Source organism: Orycteropus afer, unplaced genomic scaffold (assembly GCF_000298275.1).
Source record: "Orycteropus afer afer isolate SDZICR_OR568_19922 unplaced genomic scaffold, OryAfe1.0 scaffold00005, whole genome shotgun sequence".
Taxonomy (NCBI): domain Eukaryota; kingdom Metazoa; phylum Chordata; class Mammalia; order Tubulidentata; family Orycteropodidae; genus Orycteropus; species Orycteropus afer.
In genome coordinates, this window is record NW_006921592.1 from 25,453,283 (window position 1) to 25,477,599 (window position 24,317).

General features: G+C 42.1%; 1 protein-coding gene across 1 annotated transcript in view; it reads left to right on the top strand.

Moving 5' to 3' along the window:
- The window catches only part of AOPEP (aminopeptidase O (putative)), a 540,041-nt gene that overhangs the window by 257,391 nt on the left and 258,333 nt on the right, over positions 1 to 24,317 (top strand). Inside the window, exon 5 of the mRNA XM_007939143.2 lies at positions 21,665 to 21,851. Coding sequence (XP_007937334.1) covers positions 21,665 to 21,851 — 187 coding nt within the window. The remainder of the gene's footprint in view (positions 1 to 21,664; positions 21,852 to 24,317) is intronic.

The following is a 24,317-nucleotide window of genomic DNA, read 5'->3' on the forward strand; positions in this document are numbered from 1 at the left end:
GGTCTCTCAGCTTTGAGGCTTCCATTGCCTGGTAACGTGAGCAGTGTTCGCAGCAAGACTCATATGTGGAAATCATGCCACACGAAAGCGGTGACTCAGGCCTGTTCTCAGAAGAACTGAGGTAATGGCTATTAATATTTTATTTCATACATTATAGTGTTTGCAAAAGCAAACACACTGTAGTTAAGGTTACGCATATTAAAGCTCCAGTATAAACCAGCTCGCCTTCATGCCAGGCTTTCTTTCCACAGATATGTTCAACCCAAAGTTTAAGCCTTAAAAATAAATAAATAACAAGGAAAGAAAAAGTAGGAGAGAAAATGTGATAACAATTAGGTCAACCATTATAGTTACATAACTGTGAAAAGTATGACACCTTTCATGCTTAGGAGTTTGTATGAAATGGCTTCTTGTTTGTTATTTTCATCCTGTGGAAACTGGTGGACGAAAAATCAACTGTGATTGAAACTTTCCTCAAAGGTCGTCTTTTGTCGGCAGAAGAAAAGGCCGCGTCTTACCAAAGTATATGTCAGTAATGTCACACACGTCTCAGAAGCATTTTGTGTGTGTGACTAAAGAGGGTGGCACACATCAGTTTCTGCATCGGTTGACACACACGTCTAGCTTTCAGTGAGTCACCAGTTTCAGGCAAGAAGTCTCCACGGGCTCTGCTGTGACTGGGATTTTGTAAAATAGTTCTAAATAAAATGTCTTGCGAACTTAGGTCTGATGTGAGTCAGCTGTTGTGCATGGGTGCTCCCTCTCATTTTGTGGTTCAAAGAACACTGGTTTTCTGAGTCTTCCTTTTCTCAGTGGTAGAGTGGGCAGAGTGGGTTTGTTTCAGCCTCTAAGAACCCTTCTGAATAGAAAGTCCACTGATTCTTCGTGTTAGCTCATCTCTCCATCCCAGCCCATCTCCAGCCTCTTACCCCAACTGCCAGACTGCTGGGAGCTGACTCTGAGTGGCCTTTCAGTTGGCCTTGCCACTGCCCCAGTGTTGCTCTTCTTCCCCTATGCTCTAGTTTTCTGACAGAGCTCCCCGTGTGCTCGCCTCTCCTCCTCACCTCTAGTTCTTCATCAAAATGAACCCATTCTCTTTCCCAGAACCCTGCCTGGCAGCCAGGACTCCCTGAGTGGTATAAGTAGTTAACACTATCAACTGCTTACAGAAAGATTGGAGGTTAAAGTTCACCCAGAAGCACCTTCTTGGAAGAAAGGCCTAGTGATCTACTTCTGAAAAAACAGCCATTAAAAACCCTTTGGAGCACAGTTCTACACCGACACACATGGGGTCGCCATGAGTCAGAGTCAACTTCATGGCAACTGGTTTTTACCCAGTGGCCTACTAAACAAAGATCATGCATACTTTCCTTGTGGGGAGTGATTATGAAAATGTGTGTTGCTTCTTACCTGGAATGTTTCACAATATGATGCCGAAATTCATTAGGGAGAGTGACTCCATTGGGGATGGGTCTGGCACTGTGGCCAGCTTGTCTACTGAAATCATACTGCCTTGTTAAGACTCCAGGTTCTCTGCACTGATGGCCCACCTTGTTCTCTCTGGCTTGGTGTGGATGTAGATCCTGGTAGCCTTGTGGCTTGAAGCAGGTCAGCTGCAGTTCCCGTCAGGTCTCCCTTGAGGGCTGGGGGTGAGTTCTGCTCCAGTCTCCCTACCCTGGCCATTCTACCTGCTTTTGCTGTTGACTTGAAGAATTGATTTAATCCTGCTTCACCTGGAGCAGACAAGGGACAGGGGGACACTGATCTAGGTGACCAGCTTTGTCTGAGAAGAGCAAAGCATCACTTGGACCTGCCATCTGTACTTTTCTCTGGCGAGTTGCCGCACTGTGTCTAAGTTTCTGTTGTTAGAGAACGATAGGAATTTCCCTAGATCTCATGGCAGTTCCTGACATTTCTGCAGAGAAGAACCTTTTGGGGGGTGGGGTCAGTCTATTAGGATGAGCCATAGGAAATTGCCTGTTTTCATAGGTGGAAAATATTAGCAATTTTATATGGTTCAGCCTAAAAGTTGAAAGGCAGGAAAGGGTAGGGCCTTCTGATGTCTAATAAACATGCTGCTTTGCACCTAGAATATTTTGTTTCTGTTTTTGTTGTCAGTTGCCATCGAATCAGTGTCTGACTCATGGCGACTCCTTGCACAAAACACTGCCTGGACTTGCACCATCCTTATGATTGGCTGCAAATAGGACTGTTGTGAATGACAGAGGTTTCATTGGCTGAATTTCAGAAGGCCTTTCTACCTAGACCATCTTAGTCTAGAAGCTCCACTGGAGCTTGTTCAACATCATAACAACACACAAGCCTCCGCTGACAGATGGGTGGTGTCTGCACATGAACTAATTGAAGTAACTAAATTGGTCTCGTACACGGAAGGTGAGAATTCTACCACTGAACCACCATTGCCCCCATAAATCTATTTGTCACAGATTAATAAAAATAGTAAATTTTTTACTTCAGATAAGATGGAGAAAACATCAGTAGTCTACATAAAAAAACTCAATGGCAATAGGTGTCATTGTTGGGGTTTTACTATCATCACTACTTATGACTACTTATGTTATTATTGTGTCTACTATAATTTGAGGTCACCTTTTAAACATTTTCTAGAGGTGAGGGAAGTGCTAAACCATCCTCTGGTAGCCAGCACTACCTTGGCCCTGGCTATGGCCTGTGGTCTTCCGCTTTTGCTAAATGGGAATAGTTATTTACAATGAGTTCTTTCCATTGTGGGGAATTGCAGTCAATGTCATGAAACAAAATGTGTATGAACTGCTGTATGGAAAATGAATTTGCTCTGTAAACTTTCATCAAAATCACAATAAAACTTTTTTTAAAATAGTAATGAGCTCTCTCTTCTCCCCCATTTTTAAAAATGATACTTTATTATGTTTAAAGTGAAAGCTTACACAGCAAATTAGGTTCCCATTTATCAATTTCTGTATAAATTATTCAGTGATATTGGTTACAGTTTTCACGATGTGTCATCATTCTCATTCATTGTGTTCTGGTTGTACTAATTGCAGCACTCTAGTCTCCCTGCCCCCTTACCTTCTTGCCTTTGTTTTGAGTAATTTTTTGGCCCTTTGGTCCCATATAAAATATTTTTTAAATGAGTTCATTATTCATGGGTAATAGTCTTTGTTTTATGAGCCAATCTGTTATTTAGCTAAAAGGTAACCTCAAGGGATAGTATCAGTTTAAACTTTTAAGAGTATCTCAGGGCTGTCATCTGGGGGAATCCCCTAGTCTCAATCAGTCCAGTAAGTGTGGAATTTTTAAGAATTTGAGTTCTGTTCCAACTTTTCTCCCATTCTATCAGGATCCATCTATTATGGCTCTGATCAGAATGTTCAGCAGTGGCAGCCAGGCACCATCTAGCTCTTCTGGTCACAAGGTAGATGAAGCCATGGTCCATATAGACTATTAGTTGTGTAGGCTAGTTTCTTCTCTGAGTTTTTGGTTTCCTTTCTCTTTTGTTCTGGAGAGGTAGAGACCAATAGTCATATCTTAGATAGCTTGTCAGAAGCTTTTAAGAACCCAGACACTACTCACCATGTTGGGACATAGAACCTATCCTTTATGAACAATATTATGCCATTTACCTGAGTTTTCCCATGAGACTATGGTCCTAAGCCTTCAAACCTAGAAAATCAATCTTGAGAGATAAGTGGTTATATCTAAGAAGTATCTGCAATTGTCCCCTATGTGGTTTATTATATATATGAATAACACATGAATGAACACACATACCTGTATGTACATATGCCTAAAATTATATATCTGTGCACATGTATGTATTCATATATTCGTACCCACATATATATATGCCTGTGTACATATTGGTGTACCCATATACTTAGTGTTTGGTTGTTTTGGTGTGATAGAAAATTTTATTTGTCATATCCTTTACCAAAAATGTCCTTTTCTCTTGTGCACTCCTTAGTGACATCATTTCCCTCGGTCGAGCTGTGTGCACTTTACCCACATTTGGTGCTGCTTTTCCCATCACCAAAAATAACAATTGTCTGCTCTCTCAAGAGTGCTTCTCCCTCTCTCATCCAACCCATCCCTGGTAACCACCAATAAATGTTGGTATATATATTTATTCTTACCTTCTTATAAAAGTGCAATCATAGACATCGAGTTCAATTGGCATAATATTGTTCTACGTCCTACTTTGGTGAGTAGCGACTGGGGTCTTAAAAACTTGCAAGTGGCCACCTAAGATGCAACAATAAGTCTCTCCTCATCTGCAGCAAAGAAGAATGAAGAAAACCAAAGGCACATGGAAACAATTAGTCCAGGGTACAACTGTATTGTGTGAACCTCAGCCTACCTGATCCTGGGACAAGAAGAGCTAGATAGTGCCTCGCTACCACTGTCAACCACTCAGAAAGGGATCAAAATAGCAGACCCTGGATAGAGTAGGAGAAAAATGTGGACCAAAACTCAAAATCAGAAAAAAGACCAGGTTTACTGGTCTGATAGAGACTGATGAAACCCCCTAAGATACCCTTTGAGCCTGGAATTGAATTCATTCCTGTGGCTTCCAGCCAAACAATAGACAAGCATATAAGGTTAGCATTTATACCAGGTAGGTATACTCCTTAGAACAATCAACCATGGGAGTTCAGAGGGGCAGTATTTGTACAGGGAGACAGCTTGGAGAGCAAGAATGCATAGGAAAGAAGAACAGAGGTGAAAGGTAACCACAGGGAGAGGTGGGAAGAGAACTATCATATCAATGTCATGAAACAAAATGTGTATGACCTGTTGTATGGAAAATGAATTTGCTCTGTAAACTTTCACCCAAATCACAATTAAAAGAAAAAAAAAAGTGCACTTAGAATATCTGTCCTTTTGGATTGACTTATTTCACTCAGCACAATGCCCCCCAGATTCGTCCACGTTATAAGGTTTTCAAGGACTCATCATTGTTCTTTATGGCTGCACTGTATTCCATTGTATGTGTGTACCACATTTCGTTTATCTATTCATCTGTTGTTGTTGGACACTTAGGTTGTTTTCACTTTTGCTATTGTTAATAAGGCTGCAATGAACATAGTTGTGCACACCTCCCCCATTCTTGTCTTCCCTCGTTTTTGGAAACAGAACATCCCTGACCAATTGTTCTGGTTTCTTAGGGTTGCCATAACAAATTACCACAAAGTAGGTGGCTTTAAAGGGCAAATATTTTCTCACAGTTCTGGAGGCTAAGTCCAAATCATGGTATCGGTCATGTGGATTCCTTCTGAGAGCGTTAAGGCACTGTCCCATGCCTCTCTCCCAGCTTCTAGTGACTGTTGGCAGCCCTTGGCATTTTCATGCATCTTCACATCATGCCTTCCCTGTGTGTGTGGCTCTGCTTCCATGTCTGTTCTTCCCTTTTATGAGACACCACTCAGGACGATTAGGAGTAGGAGCTGCTCTGGTATGACTTAGCTGATCATATCTTAAATGAGAGATTATTTCCTCAAACAAGGTCACATTCACAGGTACAGGGGTTAGGACTTCAACATATCTTTTTGGAGAGCGCAATACAATCCACAACACAAGTAATATTGGGTGATCAATGGTATCAGACAATGTAGCTGTCGCAGTTTCATTTTCAAAATGTCATGGCAATAAAAAAGCCATTTTGCTAATAAGAAGGGTGGGATTCACTGCTGAGTGGTGCTCCCATCCATGCTGTCACTGCCTTGCCCTGCTTTCTCAGAGCAGCCGCTGGCTGGATGTCATAGCCAAATGATGTCATTCCAATCATAACGTTATTTCCCAGCTGGCCAGGACGGAAAAGGGGCTTATTATTATTGCATGTTTTTCACTGTCTGAAAGAAAATGAAGCAGACATGCATATATGACAGTATCACTTCTGTTTTTACAGGTGTGCCTGAAGGATACAAGGTACCTTTCACTTGCAATAGAAATGTACCTATATGGCAGAAGCAAATTAAAAAAAAAAAAAAAAACAGTTTCCCTCAGGAGATTTTTAAAAATGTAATTAGTGCTCTGAATAGAGTCCACTAAACTTGAAGGGCTAGGAAGTAGTCTGCCCAGTCACTGGTCTCATTTCGATCTCTACAGACTGGACTTGGCCTTAGTCTTTATTTCAGGTTCTCCATGGATAAAATGGAGACCTCCCCAGGGTATTTGTGTCTGTGTTTATCTTTCCTTTGGTTCATTTTTAACTTTGCATTGAAGTACAATATGCTTCCAGAAAAGTGCATATATTGTAAGTGTACAGCTTGTTGAGTGGTCACAGACTGCACACGTTTCTGTAACTAGCACCCTGATCAAGATCCAGACCATAACCAACGAATACCCCAAAAGGCTTCCAGTTATACCACACACAGACACAGACAAGGCCCAGTGGCCTGACTCTCAACAGTATAGATGAGTTTTGCCTAGTTTTGAATTTTGTGTAAATGAGATTGTGCAACATGTTCTTGTTGGTGTCTGGCTTTGTTCTCTCATCATTATGCTTGGAGAGTCATCAGTTTTTCTACATGAAATTGCAGACCATTCACTCTTATTGCTCTATTATATAATGCGTACTGTGTAAATATGCCCCAATTCACTTATGTATTTGTTTTTGAGGGCATGAGTGCTAAAGCTTTCTAAGCTTTTTGGGAGAAACCTTCTATTCACTGGTTAGCTGAAATAGGAAGAGTGACCTACTTTCTAGTTATGCTCCCTGTCCCCCTCCCAGCCCTCACTGGGCCTGGGAGAGGAGGCAGAGGAGAAGCTGCTACAAAGACGCTGCATCCCTGCTGAATGATCTGAAATCCCACCTAAGGTGGCCCACACAGGGATCCATGTGGACCCTGCATCTGGGTGTGCAGACAGGGTTAATATATGTGGCTCTCCTCACTTTACTGAAACTAAGGCACAGAGAAGTCAGGGAACCTACCCAAGGTTGTCACTGTGGTTGGCAAAGTAATGGCCCTTCAATGTCCATGTCCTAATCCCTGGAACCTGTGTATATGTTACCTAATATGGCAAAAGGGACTTTGCAGATGTGATTACATTAAGGGTTTTAGATCAGGAGATTATTCTGTATTATCAAGGGGGCCAATTTAATCACATAAGACCTTTCCTAGCTCTAGTGGGAGAACCAGAGAGATGGCAGGCAGTGTGAGGAATCAACCCATTGTTGGCTTTAAAGATGGAAGATGGGTTCCAGAAGCAGGCGACCTCTAGAAGCAGGAAAGGAAGGACAAGGAAACAGATCTCTTATAGACCCTCCAGAAGGAACATCCTACCAATACCTTGATTTTAGCCCAGTGAGAGCTGTGTCAGCCTTCTGACCTAAAGAATTATAGGATAATAAATTTGTGTTGGATTATGCCACTGAAGTTGTAGTAATTTGTTACAGCAGCAATAGGAAACTCATACAGTGAAGCAGCTGGTAAGTAGGCAATAGGATTTAAATCCATAGCTCTGTCTCCAAAACCTAAGGTCTTCAAAATCAAGTACTGACTTTAATATGTTTTTGGTCTTCTGTGGAGTCTCTTCACCGAGAAGGTAAAATGCCAGCCAGCATGAGGTTAAGTTGGGAAAAAGGCAGAATGTCTTTGAAGCTCCCTTACTTCCCAGGCTGCAGGTTCAGAATGCCTCCTGTCTAGAAAAATGTGATAGGATATGTTTCTAGCACGTCAGTGTGAATTATTTTAATGTATGACTGCTAACCAGAAGGCTGGAGGTTCAAACCGACCAGCCACTCCTTATAAGGAAGACTGGGCAATCTACTTTTGTAGAGATACTACCTCAGAAACCCAAGGGGGGGGGGGTTACTATGAGTCAGGAACAACTCTATGGCAGTGAGTTTGTTTTATCCCTTCCTAAAGTATATGCATTCTAAAACATGATGCAAGGAATGACTTTAATATTTATGATTGTGGTGGTTATGATTGTGTGTCAACTTGCCTAGGCCTGGTTGAGTGGCTGGGCAGCTGGATGTAGTATTCCCCATGATGAGACTGGTAATCAACTCCATGGTAGAATCTACTGTGAGCAGCTGAGTCGCTGCCTTTGAGATGCGGTTTGCTTCCCATATATAAGTAGCAGCTTTGGGAATGGTCTCTAGCTTATGGCACGCTTGGACCTTGCATGTAGCTATGTCATTGTTCAGCAGCCTGCCATGCTCTGCCAACCTTGGGACTTACAATGAACTTGAATTAATGGTCTGCCATGTGGTTTGGTAACATCGGGTCTGTGCCATTTTATTTGTTGACCTTGGGCTTGGCAGCCTGAGCAGCCAGCAGCTATCTGAGTGAAGAAAAGCCTCTAGCTTCAGTGGGCCAGGAGCTGGAGGCAGAGCTGAAGCCCAAGGCTGAGGGGCTCTCACCCAGCTCCTAGAGCTTGGCACTTTGAACTTGGACTTAAAGCCTCCAAATTGTAAGAATAAACTCCTGTTTGTTCAAGCATCCCATTTGTGGTATATTCTTGTCATAGCAGCACTAGGTAACCAGAACAATGATAAAGAGATCTGCTCTAGGGTACTGTAGCTAACCCTATGGGTTGATGAACCCAATATCCGTATGCAAACCTCTTCTTCCTTTCCCACCCCCAACATAGAATCAGAAGAAAACAAAGACGCTCTTTCCCATACTACCTTGCAGTAGGAGTAACCAGTGAGTGGAAATTTACTGTGGGCTTTCTAGAAAAAGTTTTGCCTTCTTAATGAAAAGGATGAGTGAGCCCCAGTGAGACAATGGCTGCTAACAAAAGGTTTGTGGTTAGAACCCACCCAGTGCCTCTCTGGGAGGAAGACTTGGCAATCTGCTCTGGTAAAAATTATAGCATAGAAAACCCTATATGAGTAGTTCTGTTGTGTCACATTGGATTCCTATGTGTCAAAAATCTACTCAATGGTACCTAACAACAATTACAATGAAAAGGATAGATATTGCTGTCACAGTGCCACACCACTCTTGTTTTTTTTTTTTTTTTTCCAATATTGAACATAGGAGCTCTGGTAGCATAGTGCCTAAGGCACTTTACTGCTAACCAAAAGGCTGGTGGTTCAAACCCACCAGCCACTCCTCAGAAGGAAAGGTGGGCAATCTACTTCCGGAGTGATATCGCCTGGGAAACCCAAGGAGGGGTCGTTTTGAGTTGGGTCTGACTCCACAGCATGTAACAACAACAACAACAATATATTGAACATGAAAATTATGCCTGAAGTTATAGTGGCCAACTTGTGACCATGAGGTAGCAGGCATAATGATGAAAGCCAATGTGGTAAGGATGACAGAAAGACCTAGAGCCCTGAGTACACTGCTGAGTCACTGGACCAACTCCCACCGCCTCCTTCCTCCAGAGATCTTGTTATTTGAGAAAGAAAAAAACCTTTGTCTGTGCCACTGTTAGTTGTGTTTTCTGTTACTTGCAGCTAAATACCTTCCCAATGATTACAATTTCCTTCCAAATCACAAGAAAGCAACTACCCAGGAATGGGGCCATGGGTTATAAGAATTATTTAGGAGGAAAAGAATTCCTTTGATCCTCACTCACACTTTCACATGGTGAGCACCTCCAAGGAATGGTGAGTCAGGGAGCTATCCCAGAGAAATGGCATTTAGCTATAGATAGCCAATAAATCTGATATATTCCATTTGGAGAGAAGAAATACAAGGCTCGTAACTTTAAATGGAAAAGTTAGTTATAACCAGGGGACTTAGGAAAGCAAAACCTTTTATTTGTTTATTTTTGTTTCTGGTGAGGTTTATTACCTTTTAAAGGGAAATGCAGTTAAGTCAGTTCCTCTGAGAATGACCATCTGCCCTATACTTTCTGGGACCACCCTGGAAAATATGTGACTGCTGAATTGGCCTTTCCCTGAAGCCACAATTTGAGATTCGAAATATGACTATTGTTTTCAAAAGCTCAGTTACCTATGAGCCCCAATAGCCAGGTGATCCCTCACCTTTCATGGCACTTACTGATGTAGATGAGTGCTTTTAAAAATTAAGAGAGATATTTGCTTTGTAAGTGACCACTGAGAAGATCCCTGTCTGGATAAAGATAACCCAAGCAAGCTAATCCTTTTAACAAAGGTGGTGATAAATATTATGGCAGCTGAATGCGCCTTTATAGCCAAGGGAGAACAATCAGTGAATTCATTCATTTAATTCATGAATTTTCCTTCTGTTTACACTTTAAACAAACATGCCAGTTGTTTGCTTAGCTAACAAGCTCTGCCTTCATGATAAGCCATTAGTGGCTAGTAATAATTGAAACTGTGTTTGGATTTCAAAAATACAGTAAACCTAATTAATTCCACCCTTACTAATATGGAATTTGTAGTGACTGACCTGAACTAGACTAACGTTTGTCTGCCCTCTCCGTGAAACAAGAGTGTGCTAAATCACTTTATAATCATAAATAAGGTTGATGGTAGAATTTTTCATCAGAAAAGTTTTAAAGAAAGAAAGAAACGTAAAGAAGGGGTCAAATTCAAATGGCTTTAGGGACCAGCCGGCAAATATAAATTAATGAATGGGTAGACCCTCGTCTATGAAACACTGGGTCTTCTCTGCCTACTTTCTTTGGAGACATGGATATAAAGAACTGTTTTATCTTAAACCTGCTATAAGAAAGATAAAAGTGCACATGTGATTTTCATGATTATTGAACATTTATGTTCAATACAGAAAAAAAGAAAGTTGTCTGAGTCAGGGGGCTGTGGCAGCAGTATCTATCGTTTTCATTGTTGTTGTTAGGTGCCATCAAGTAGATTTTGGGCTCATAGTGACCCGTGTGACAGAATAAAGCTGCTTATAGGGTTTTCTATGCTATAATCTCTACATACAGGATCAGATTGCTAAGGCTTCTTCCAGGAGAGGCACTGGGTGAGTTTGAACTACTAACCTTTTGGTTAGCAGCCAAATCCTTATCCTGTGCACCAGCAGGGCTCACTCTTCCTTTTCATTAGGAAAGCAAAACTTTTTCTAGAAAGGCCACAGTGTATTTCTACTCATTGGTCACTCCTAGTCACGGATGATTTTAGGTCACAAGTGGATGCAACCAGTGGTGGAGAGACAGGAGGGAGTGGTGGGAACCGTAGTTAGCTGGGGAGACCAAGGTCTTTTAAAAGGGCCAGCTGCTACTGACCCACAGTTGCTACATAGGAATTGTAGGCCTATTGTGGCTGAATCTTTAAAATTTTTAAGCTTGTTTGAAAATCTGGATTTCTAATAAAATCTTCCCACTTATAAGCTTTGGCAGTGGATTTTTTTGTTGTTAGTGTTGATATAACAGAAATAACACTAGTGGGTGGCTTTCAAGAACAGAAATTTAGTTTTTCACTAAATTAGTTCAGTAGACAAGAAGTCTAAAAGCACTCTAGGGGCAGATCTTTGTCTCCTTTAGCCCAGCATTCCTCAGTTCTTTGGTCATATCCACCTGGAGTCTGTCTTCCTTGTTTGTGTTCTCTTCTGTGTCTAATCTACTCTCTTTATAACTCAGATGTGATTAGATTTAGGACACAACCTACATTGATATGGCCTTATTAACATAACAAAGACAGCCCTATTTCCAAATGGGATTATATCCACAGATGTAATCCACAGGTGTAGGAGATAGGATTCCACACATATTTTGGGGGACACAAAACAATCAATGATTTTCAAAGTGTGGTCCCTGGTTTGGCTGGTTTTTTTTTTTGTTTTTGTTTTTGTTTTTTTAAAGTGCCTGGCTTGGAAACTTACTAGAAATGTAAATTATCGGACCCCACCTAGACCTACGGAATCAGACTTGGGATGGGGCTCAGTGATCTGTTTTAACAAGTTCTTCAGGTAGAGTTACCAGATTTAGCAATATTGCATGAGACATATGCTAAAAAATTATTCCTTGCTGATCTGAAATTCACACTTAACTGGATGTCCTGTGTTTTTTTTCTGGCAACTCTAGCTCCATTTGAGAATCACCAGTGTTGATCAATCAAAACATGTTCTGGGCCAGATCCAAACTGTAGGTCTCCAATTTGTGAGCTCTGGCAGAGACCACTTATATTAAAACAGATCAAAGCCATGTAACATGCTGGTTAGTAGCACATTCATGCTAGAAAGCCTGTGTCTGAGTCAGTTTTGACGTTTGTAAGCTATGAGATCTTGGTTAAATTATGTCACTTCTCTCTGGCTTAGTTTACCCATGTGTAAATTGGACATAACAGGAATACCTCCCTCGTGGAGCTGTTGGGAGAATTGCATATCCAGGTGCTTGGGAAAGAATAAGCAACTTTTGTTGTTAGTTGCTGTCTAGTTGATACTGATGCATGGTGACCCCATGAGTGCAGAGTAGAGCTGTGCTCCGTAGGGTTTTCATGCTGTGACCTTTCTGAAGCAGATCCCCAGGCCTGTCTTCTGAGGCATCTCTGGGTGGTTCAAACAGCCAACCTTTCAGCTAGTAGTCTAGCACTTAACCATTTGCACCACCCAAGGACTCCACTTTGTGAATACCGGTTACTATCGTTATCTTCATTGTTTTATTTTTCTTCTCCTTTTTCTCCACTATCATCTTCACCACCACAACCACCATTAACCCCACTGTCAGGGAATATTAGAGCTCAGCTTCCTTAAATTCCCTTTCCTGGACCTCACTTTGATTCAGTTACTGAACTGATTCTGATGTCCAACTCCCCAGGCCGAGCATGGCGCTGATTCCTGCCCCAAGTAACCTCCTGCTTTGAAATCTAGTTGGTAGAGGGGCTCACTAACAGGAGAAACTCCTACTTTCTCCCACACCAATGTTCTGCTTCCAGAATCATTCTGTCATGAAAATAGCTACCTTCAAGCCTATTACTGTAGAGACTGACCTTTCTGTTTCATGTGTATCTGCATCAACCCCCAGCATGGCACTTAAACTTATTTTGACATCACCTTGGGTTTTTAGATTCTCGATGCCTGACTGGGGCTGAGATGCTTGCTCTCAGTCATCAGAGCAACCCATGCCTCCCTCACCAGTTAAATCCCTGAAACCTCTTTGGAAAAACCCCACAACATCTTTTTCTAGGTGAGGAACATGGGGAGATTTGAATTTGAAAACGTAATGTGTATTTGCACTATGGTTCCAAGTAACCCAGTGACCAAGCTTTTCTCACTGAGGCTGGTGCAAGCCGCCTGGACGTGTCCCTTCACAACGCAGCGTTCCAGGCATCCACATTTTCACAAACGACAGCCTCTTGTACACACAGTGAAAACCAAATGGATGATCTATTATGATTCTCAGCTGCACCATTTTATTGTTGTTCTGGGAATGAAGCAAAACGCATTATTTTATTAAATAAAGATTTCCTCTGTCTCACAACGGAGGCTAATTTTATTAGTTGTTTTTATGGGAACAAACACCATAGCCCTGGTTGGGGATTGGAGGAAGGGTGGGTACAGTGAGTGGAGAGAATCACATTTTGTCATCCATGTGCTCGAATGGAGGCTGCCAGCATGTTGTAATTGGTAATTACTTACCAGAAGAGTTCTCCAGATCCTGCAGAAAATGCACTGCTTTCTGTTCATAGGTAATTTAAGGATTATTCAAAAGACATCTTCAACTAAAACAAATATTTGTTCACATAGTGTGGGTATGGGTGTGTCTCTTGTGTCCAAAACATAGTCACCAGAATGTTACATAACTTAGAAGAAAGTAGAAACAATTTCTTTGTTCCTGTTTAGGAGAATCCAGAGACTCCTTAGGCTAAACGTGTACTTCAAGATTCAAATAGGGACAGGAGTCCCAATCCAGCTGGAAAATCCAATAAAATGCCATTTTTGCCTCTTCTTCTTTTTATTATTTTAAAATAATATTTTATTGCATTTTTAGTGAAGGTTTACATAGCAGTTTAGGTTCCCATTCAACAATTTCAACACAAATTGTTCCGTGACACTGGTTACATTCTTCACAATGCATGAAGATTATCATTATTTCTGTTCTGGTGGATCTGTTTTCGTTAATCTAGTTTCCCTGCCCTTTTACATTCTTAGTTTTTAAGTTGTAAATGTACAGCTTGTTGAGTATTCACAGACTGAACACACTTCTGTAACTAGTACCCTGATCAAGAACCAGACTATGACCAACCAACACCTCAAAAGGCTGACTGTCTGGTCTTAGATAGGTGATTTTTTAAAGAAGCACAGTACTTAAGGGTGATCATTATTTTTTGAGCCAGTCTATTGTTTAGCCACAAGGTGACCTCAGGAGTCAGCTTCAGTTCCAGGTGTGAAGAATATCTCAGGGCAGTAGTCTCACAGAGTCCTGCGGTCTCAACTAGTCCAATAGGTCTTATTTTGTTTTGTTTTAGGAGTTGACGATTCTGGTTCTGTTCCACAATTTTGCCCCATTCTGTCAAGGCCCATCTACTGTGGCCCTGATTAAAACAATTGGTAGTTGTACCTGGGGACCATCTAGTTCTTCTTGTCTCAGGGTAGATGAGCCCATGGTTCATGATTGCCTCTGATTCTTTAGCTATATTTTATATTTTAGATGAGAAGAGCCACTAGATACCACTTCCTGCCACCTTCCTAGTAATTCAGGGTAAACACTAGTAATTAGGTACTTCCTCCATTTATCATACAAGGCTGGAGTCTAAAAGTCTATCTCTCTGGACCTTTTGCCCACCAGGCTGAATTGAAGTGACTTTGTAAGGTCCAAAGGGCTGCCTCAGAGCTAAAGGTAGTCTCTATGTTTTGTTGTTAACCATGATGGTGTTTCTCCTGTTAGCAACTAAACAAAACAGTGAGGTTGGCACAAAAATGTTTTGGGGTCCCCAGTGCCACTCACTAGCAGCCCCTTCCCTCCCTGCTCCCCATTGTCATCAGTGCTCTTTGTTTATGCCTTCCCTGTCTCCCATGAGCACTCATGCCCAGCCCTGATGGCATCCAGGTATCAGTCATTTATACCTCAGTGTGGACAGAAACCATAGGTACTTCCCCCAGTATAACAGCTTTAAACCAGAAATTGTAGGCCTCTAGTTCCTATTGACCAGAAGGTTGGTAGTTCAAACTCACCAGCCACTCCACAGAAGGAAGACTGGGCAATCTACTTCCATAAAGATTTACCACCCTGGAAACCCAAAGCGGGTTGCTATGAGTCAGAATCAGCTCAATGGCAGTGAGTTTTTGAGTTTGAGTTCCTATTGACAGGTTTGTTTACCTTGGTGTAGTGTTTTAAAAAAAATTTTGAGCCACTATTTGAAAATTAGAAGATTTTGTGTTAAATAAGTTTTGGCCATGCTGAGCCCACCTTCTTACCTACGATGAAAGGGCAGGCACCATTAGTGACACGTGAACTCCAGTACTTAGGTCTCTTTCAAAGTCTGAAAATCAAAGATATCTGGAAATGACCAGGATTTTCGAGGGAAATAAAAGGGGGGATGAGGTGGGATGGGGGAAGAGAGCTTTTTATGTGAAATGAAAAATTAATATGCAAATAACCAACCTGCTTCTCTCCACCTATAGTCTGCTTCCCTTTTGTTACTCATTTCTTTCTTATTATCTACTTCTCTCTCTTGTTAGATACTTCCTTCTGTTTCCATCTACTTCTTTCCTCTTTCTGTCCAGTTCCCCCAATTATAATTTATTTCCCCCATTCCCTTGTCCATTTCATTTTGTTATTTACTTAGTGCCTGTTGCCCTTTGAGTTTGTGACGTGCTTCCAACTGCTCTACTTGAAAATGACATCAAGCTTTAGCCAAAATGGTCAGAAGTAGAGGCTGGAGGGAGGCAGACTGGTGTGTCGTGCTTCCTGGGCTCCTGAAATCACACCCTAGGGACTGACTGAAGAACACTTGCCCCTGTTTGTCTGAGCACCTCCTGTGGTGACAGGAGTCCTTCCAGTCAGGACAGGGCTATGAAGAGCCAGGTGTTGAGCTTGAGAACTTAGGCTCTCTGGTGTATCAGTGCTCCCTGTCTTTATCCCCTCCTTCCTTCTTTTCTCCACCTCTCCCACACCACCTCTCAGCAAAGAGGTAGAAGCTTTGCTGGTCAGAAGGCTTGGTATCCTTGGGCTTGTTTGGGCTGTGATACAGATATAGGGAACAGAGTTCAAGGACATGCTGGTGGTTTCTTTGGGGGACTCTGAAGATGGAACTCATGGAAGAGCAATGATCATTGTACCATGAACTTGAGCCAGCAAAGAGGAACAGATACCCTGAAGTCAACAGATCTAACTCCAGTGACCCTGAGCTTTGGCGTCAAGACTTTTTGAGTTCCACTACTGGCTCATTACTTGCCAGCTCTGTGACCTTGGGCCAGTCACTTAGCCTCTCTGTGCCTCACTTTCATCATCTATCAAATGGGAATGATAATAAAATCTATTTCACAAGGTTGTGAGGTAGATTAAATGAAAATTATACCTGTGACATGCAATACCTGGCACATAGTGAGCACTCCAGCAATATGAGTCTTTAGAAAGAAGATTATGTTTTTCATAGAAGTGTCAGGAATGTGGCCCTGGGATCTCCCTCAGTCACTCTCCACCATAGTCACCTTACAGTTTGTCTATTCATTCATTTGCTTGCTATTTAGAATTTTTAGAGGAAAAGACACATTGAGTTGCCATAGAATCAGTTCCAAGTCACGGTGATCCCATGTGTATGACAGTATGAGCAAAACTGTGTTTCCATTGGCTTTTTTTTTTGACAGGTCTTTCTTCTGCGCTGCCTCCGGGTGACTTGAACCTTCAACGTTTCTGTTAGTTTGCACCACCTAGGGACTCCTTACACTGACTACCATTAACCGTTTCCCTCAAACCTAGATCCCCTTTCCTGTATGCTACGTTGATCGGATGTAGCCTATTTTCATCAAGTTTTGGAAACTAGTTCCCACCTTAGGCTACTGAAAGCCCCACATCCCCTCCTCCCCCGGACCCCAGCCTCCAGTTTAAAGATTACACTTAGGTAGATACAGTAGATGCCAGATGAGAGAAATGGAAGATGACTCTTTTCTATGGAGCAGTCTTGGAGCCAGACGGGAGGAAGGGTCCCTACTAGGTCATCTGGGCCACCCTTCTGCCTTTGAGACACCAGATGAATAACATATATTAGACTGCCTTTAGGAAGGGGGGACTAAGGGATTTCATTACCAAGATGAAGGGCCAGGAGCTGCACATTTGATTTGTAAACACATCAGTCGAAGTGCTGGCATATATCACTTCACACCCTATGAAGGAAGGAGAAAGCATGTTATTAACCTAAGGGAAGGGTTGTGAGGATTTGCCCTCCCTTTCAGATTTCCCCCAGGCTACCTTGAATCTACTTTTCAGTTTTCCAAATGAAATTAGCAAGTAATTAAATCACCCAAGTAAAAGTTGCTTTCACTTGATTATGACTCTTAGAGTCCTGCAGTTGGCCTGTGGAGGAAAATGGGCCTCAGTTGTCCTCTTTTGAGGCTCTTCCTTCCTCTTTCTAATGGGTTATTTGGATCCACATACTGCTGGAATTGTGAAAAACTTAACCCGCAAAAAGTTCCAGCTTGATGAAGATCAATCTGTTTCCTGGATATACCCCCCAAGGATCTGTATGGAAAAAAAAGAAAAAAGAATTCCCCATCCCACCTCAGGGGAATTGGGATCACTGCAGGATAATGAGAGGGGTGGCCTAGGGGCTTTTCTTATCCTTAAGCAGAAGCCATTTCCTGTCCTCTAGATTCCACTCGTGCAACCTGCTCTGAGCTGCTGTGGTAGCGGACTTCTATCTAGCTGGAGCCGATAAGTGCTGTATCACTCCCTGAGCAGCAAGATGGGCCAAGCCAGTCAGATCTCTCTGGAAAAAGCAGAAATAAATCAAACCCCAGCCCCTACTTAAGATCTGATGAAATTCTCCATTTCCGCTCCAAATTGAATTCCTCCCAAAGGGTTGGAGCAGCTCCTGAGAGTAATGAAGGCACTCCTTCCTCTGCTAGAAGCATGTTTCAAATTAACAGACACAGCGTTCTAATCTGGGCGGGTATGTAGTTTAAGGAATAGTCTTGAGAAACCACCTTCAGAGCAGACATGGTATTTTTAATCTTGAAGGGTAAGGCAGCTGACGTGCAATACCACTTGGCCTTTGTCAAGGAGGCCACCGTGCAGGTGGTCTCCTGAGAAGGAAAAAGAACACACGTCCTTCCCCTCCTTGGGCCACTGGTAGTAAAAGAGAATTTATCATTGAGAATACAAGCAAGAGGGCTGGTGAGGTTTGAGAGAGAGCTGACTGTATTGCTGTCCTGCCCTCGTCTTATTTGGGAAAATGGTAAACTCTGTGAAGAATATATATATATTTCTATTTAGGATAAAGATGTCATTGAAGTGATTCTCTGTCCTTTCTGTAATGATGATAAATCCATAATTTGTCATTTGTAGAGGCAGTTGACATAGGCTCTTTGGGAGGGGGGTTGGGAAAGATAGAAAAGAAAGCCTGGTTTTAAAATGGGCCTTGTCAGTGTGAAGAGTGATCACCAGCAGGCTGATTAGGACCATGAATAAGGTTCTGAGAAGTCAAGGATGTGTGAGGAGCCTGGGGGTGAAAGGGATAAATCAAAGTTAAGGTAGGAGGAGAAAATTCTAAAAACTCATTCTGTTTTAAAGGTGGATATGAGATAAGTGGTGCTATTGGTGAAAGACTATTTAATGTTATTCCTCAAAGTAAGCTTTAGAGCATTATTTAACTTTTTTTTTTTTTTTCACTCACCGTTGAAGAAAGCGCAGTTTAAAATACAAAGATAAGGGGTTTAAAAATTCTACTTAACACAAGAGATTCTGACATTTAGGGTCAAAGGGAAGGAAGGAAATTCTCCTTGAAAGAAAATTCTGTTGGTTCTCTTATGTCACAATTTTGTTTAAAAACCTTGAGAAAGGTTATCTTCCAAAACCTCACTCTATGTTTTTAATTTAGTTTGAAGGAAGAAGTCATTTCCTTCATAAGAAAATATAACCCCAAATATAAAGTTGAGCCCTCAGTAGGTAAGTCTCAACTTTAGATGGCAAATGGGCTGCAGGAGGATTTAGGGTCTGGTTCTCAACTGGAAAATTGCTTCTCAGGGAGAAGGGCATGTTTTCCACTGATAATGGTGCCATTTTTATGTCGTTAGATGCCCTGCCTTCCGAGTCAAGAGAATGTTTAAGCTTCCATCTCTCTCAAAGGACAGTAGGAGATACATTTATCCCTCACCTAAGAAGAAAGGATTGAGGATGGGAAGTGGAAATTTACGTTAGACTTCAGCAATGCCAAGGTCTGCCCCGATGCACCAAGGCGGAGGTGGTAGTGACTCCAGGGTACTTACTGGTAGCAAGGGGCGTCTGCTGGACTCAACAAGGGAGAAAAATGAAAGGGCAGGAAAATGAAATGCCACCCCCCCACCCAGCTGCCCTGTGCATTCCTTCAGGTCCCTGCAGACTTTTTATTTGCAGAAATGGACCTTGGATGGAACAACAGCCAGCAGGCCACTCTGGACCACGGACGCTTTTTCTTCACAAGCCATTAGCTTGCATAACCTTGCTGGGTCAGCGACACAGTTTCTATAACTACTGTGCACCGTCTGTCTGTCTATCTGGCTGGGAGACTCTTCCAGTACAGCCTTGTCTTTGAGTCTGTTTATAAGGCCTGAAGTTACTTCTGTTTTGTTTTAGCCAAAAGGGTGTACCGCTGCCAGCAGTATGTCTGGAATGTTATTTACTTGGTGCATTTCTGTGGCTTTTCTTTGTAGCACCGCACATGCCAGAGCAAGGGGTCGGGGACTTGAAAATGCCACGCTGCACCGCACCCGTTTGTCTTCTCAACAGGGGCGCCTTTCTCAGGAAGAGGAGCTTAGCACCTGTGCCTCTGTTTCCTTCCTTCTCATTTTGTTGTTTTGTTTGTTTTTTCTTTTTAATGTTTGGTTAATGCTCTGAACTAATGCTGGCAGAAGGAGTCCTGGTAGTGCAGCGGTTTAAGCGCTTGGCTGCTAAGCAAAGAAGGTCAGTGATTCAAACCCTGTAGTGACTCCCCAGGAGAAAAGATCTGGAGACCTATGCCCATAGAGATTACAGCCTAGGAAACCCTATGGGGCAGTTCTACTCTGTCATATAAGGTCACTATGAGTTGGGATTGATTCAGTGACATACAACAATAACAACATTGACAGTTGTTGCATTGAATCCTTCTGTCATAAATCCCCCTTCCCCTCACATGCATGCACACACAAAATACCACACCAGTTGCCGCTGAGGCAACCTCACATGTATTAGAGTAGAATTGTACCCCATGGAGTTTTCAGTGGCTGATTTTTCAGAAGTAGATCATCAGGTCTTTCTTCTGAGGTGCCCTAGGTAAACTCAAACCTCCAACCCTTTGGTTAACAGCCAAGCATCTTAACAATTTGCACCAACCCAGGGTCTACCCTAAATGCTCCAACTTCACCTTTACTTTCTGGGATTTCTGAGCTCCCAAGCACTGCTTTTCATTTGTGTGCCTGCCCTGTTATTATTTCACATGAAGGCTGTCAATTCCGGCAACACAACGCCCACATTTCAGTGGAACTATCTGAGCTAAATGGGTGATGTTGTGAAAGGGAAATGTAGGTGGAGTTTTCTCAAATGGTGGCATTGGGGCCGAAAGAAAAATCTGCAAGTGGGATTGGCTTGTGTGGATACGACATGAGGAAGGCCATTTTGAAGGAAGGAGCCAGTGTATATGGTTTCTTGATTTGGAAGATTTTACAAGTGTTTTGTTCAAATAATGGAGGAGAGGTGTTTTTTTTTTTTTTTTTTTTTTTTCAGAGCACATTCTTCCTTAGGAAGACTGTAAACAAGTCCTGGATAAATGGTGAATGCTGAAAGTGGAAGCATGGGAGGTATTCTGTTTTGCCTCTTCTTTCTTCAACCTCCCTTCCTCATATTTCATCTCTGCAATTCTAATCATGGTATTTGGAATTTTAAAACAAGGTATTGAAAATGAGATTAGATAAATCTCCCAGGCTGGTACTAGCCCTGGGGCCGTTTGCACACCTGGGTGGGTTAATTCCCAACCTTCTCGCTCTCATGCTCTCTCTCAGCATAATTTTGTTATGTCTGTGAATTTAGAAGTGCCTACAGGTAAGAGATGATACCATTGAATATCTTTGCCCTAGGGAGACTCAGCTTTTATCTGGTTCTCTTGGAAACCTCACCCATCCCTGGCATTTGTTGGTGACTCAGTGGCCAACCCCAGTGCGAAATGGAAAATTTTTGCTTCCATTCTTCTTGGAGTTTCCTGTCCTTCTGCATGACTTCTCCATTTGTTTGTAAGCTGCTCGGATATTTGGCTGAAGGGTCTTCTTTGATCACTCCCCTGACAGCCTGGGCTTCTCCTTCTCACACCTGCCCTTCCTTTATAGTCTAGGTTTCAGAGTAAATGCTTCCATGGGCCTTGTAATTTTTTCAGTGTAAAACTTCGGGCAGGTTACTTATTACAGGTAATAGCCATTTGATGACGGGGACAACTGCTTGGCAGAAAGAGCCACCTGACCCTCTGCCAGAAACATAAACTGCCACTTTATTTTATTTCTCAAAGCTGCTAAGCTGCAAGCCTGTCGGTCAAGATCTAACATGCGCATGATAATAACAGGCTTGCCTGGCTAAGAAAGCCGCCCACTGGGACAGCCATGAGGGCAGGCTCTAACAAGACTCCATGTGTTTTGTCCCCCATTATCCACAGCCCACACCTCATCTTTCTCTCTCAGAGCACCTTGACTGGAAGCCACCTTTGTGGGACCCGCCTTTGCCATGAGATTGCTCACGCCTGGTTTGGCCTAGCCATTGGGGCTTGCGACTGGACGGAAGAATGGCTGAGCGAAGGATTTGCTACTCACTTGGAAGATGTATTTTGGGCAAAAGCACAGCAGGTAAGTTTAACGTGACCCAAAGCATTTCATTACTTCATCAATTCTATTCCTACTCATTTGTTCATTCAACAGATACGTACTGAGTTAGGAATCCCTGGGTAATGTAAATGGTTAACGTGCTAGGCCATTAAGGTTGGGTTCAAGTCTACCTGGCGGTGCCTTGGAAGAAATGCTTGGTGATCTACTTTCAAACTACCAGCCATTGAAAACCCTATAGAATGCAGTTCTACTCTGACACACATACAGGGTCACCATGACTAGGAGTCTACTTGACAGCAACTGGTTGGTAGGTGTTGAGTTTGTTGTTCTGAATGCCAGAGGAAAGTCTCCGGTCCCTGTGGGGTTCACAACCTAGAGATAGGAAAAAGAATGGAGAAGTAAACAAATGTCTCTGTAACATATCAGGTGGTGATGAGGACTGTGGAGAAAAATGAAGTCCATAGAGAATGAGGGGGGAGTGCTATTTGAGAGATAATTAGGGAAGGCATTCTGATAAGAGGGCATTTGAGCAGAGATTTAAATAAGAGGTCAGGCTATGGCACACTCAGGCCCTCCTTTGTGCTTGTGGTCACAGTGATGGTGACCGTATTTTGTTTTGTTTTGTCCTTCCTTTTTTTTTTAATTTATTATTATTATTATTATTATTATTGCAGTGTTCCCTCTGCTCCCCTCCCACCTCTGGAATACAACAAAGAAAGTTTCCTTCCATATATAAACCTTTCCATGACTTTATACAATAATGAATCAATACAATATTTGTCCTTCTGTGATTGACTTATTTCACTCAGCATAATGTCCTCCAAGTTCATCCACGGTATGCAGTGTTTTGCAGATTCTACTTATTCTTTAGTGTTGCATAGTATTCCATTGTATGTATGTACTACAGTTTGTTTATGCATTCTGTTGATGGGCACCTAGGTTGTTTCCATCTTTTGGCTATTGTAAATAGTGCTGAGATGAACATGGGTGTGCATATATCTGTTTTTGTCCTGGCTCTCACTTCTTTAGGATATATACCTAGTAATGGGATTGCTGGGTCAAATGGTATTTCTAATTCCACATTTTTAAGGAATCACCGTACTGCTTTCCACAGGATGACCATGTTTTTGTTTTTAAATAATCAGATTAAAATTAATACAGTGGTCATAATTTCCCATGTCTGCTAGGGATGAATGGAGAATGAAGCAGTATTGGAGATTAGGGAATGGTGAGGACTGTGACAAACTGGCAGCTGCTACTCGGCTGCTACTATAAAGTCCTGTTGAAGAGAAGACTTGATATAGCCTAGGCTTCTGGTTTTTAAGGAAAGTCTTCAATCAGAATGTTTATGTAAAATATACTAATTTAAAAAACAGTATGAAAACTAAACACATCCAGAGGCCTGACTTGGTCAACATGCTCCCATTTTCTAACATCTACTTTAAAGAACTGGTCACCAGTTCTAGTTAAGATTCTGCAACTAAACTGCTTTCTGCTTATTTTCTAGTTCTTAATATCTTGGTTGCTTCTTTTTCCTGTAACCACCCCTTACACATTGAAGTATTTGGCATTTTTCAGAATTCACATTTTTATACATATCCATTTGATTTAGTTCAAATTCCTTCTGTCAAAAGCCTATTTATTTTTAATTAACCAGCTCAGTGTCATCTTCTCTGCATAGCCCAGACTGATCACCACACTCACAATTTAACACTTCTCTCCAAAAGCTTTGAACTTTCACGAGATTTGGTGGTTATCTCTTTTGTCTCATTTTGTTCCTACCTCCTTCCACTCTGTGGTTTTCTGAGCCTCACCTCTAGACTGTGACCTTTTTCAGGGTAGAGCTGTGTGTTACTCATCCTCTGACCTCCTTCACACCTTTTCTGTAGAGCTAGCTCTGCTGTTCCCCAGCTTTGTGAGGAGAGGTAGGTAATATCATTTCCCCGAACCTCAGTTACCTCTTTGTAGGATGGGTATAAAGATGCTTAACCTTGCAGCATGAGAGGGATATGTGAGTGAGCTTAGCACCATGTCTGACAAATGGAGGGTGGGCAAAAAGTACTGGTTTTCCTTTCCTGTTCTCCTCCTCTTGGTATTTACCACCATCTTGCACAGAGTTGGCATTTAGTAAAGGTTTAATGTAAATATGCATTTCTCACTATCCCTTTCTTGGAGGTGTTCCCATTTTGAGACAATTGGATTTGTTCTAATCTTGCAATTTCCAGTATATTTCAGGCATCTGATAATGATATCGAGCTCCTTTTTGTCCTGTATAAAGGACAGGCATATTATTACATATCCTCTTCTACTTTCCTTCTTCATCTCTTTGCTTGGGACCCTCCACTCACTGCCCCCTCCACTGATAGGTGCATGAGAAACTGACCTGACTGCATCTCACAACCTTCTGGGAGTCTATTCTGTGCTGATCTGCAGGGAACAAAAGGATGAAACAGGTCATCATCTGCAAGAATAAGAAAAGCATACAGA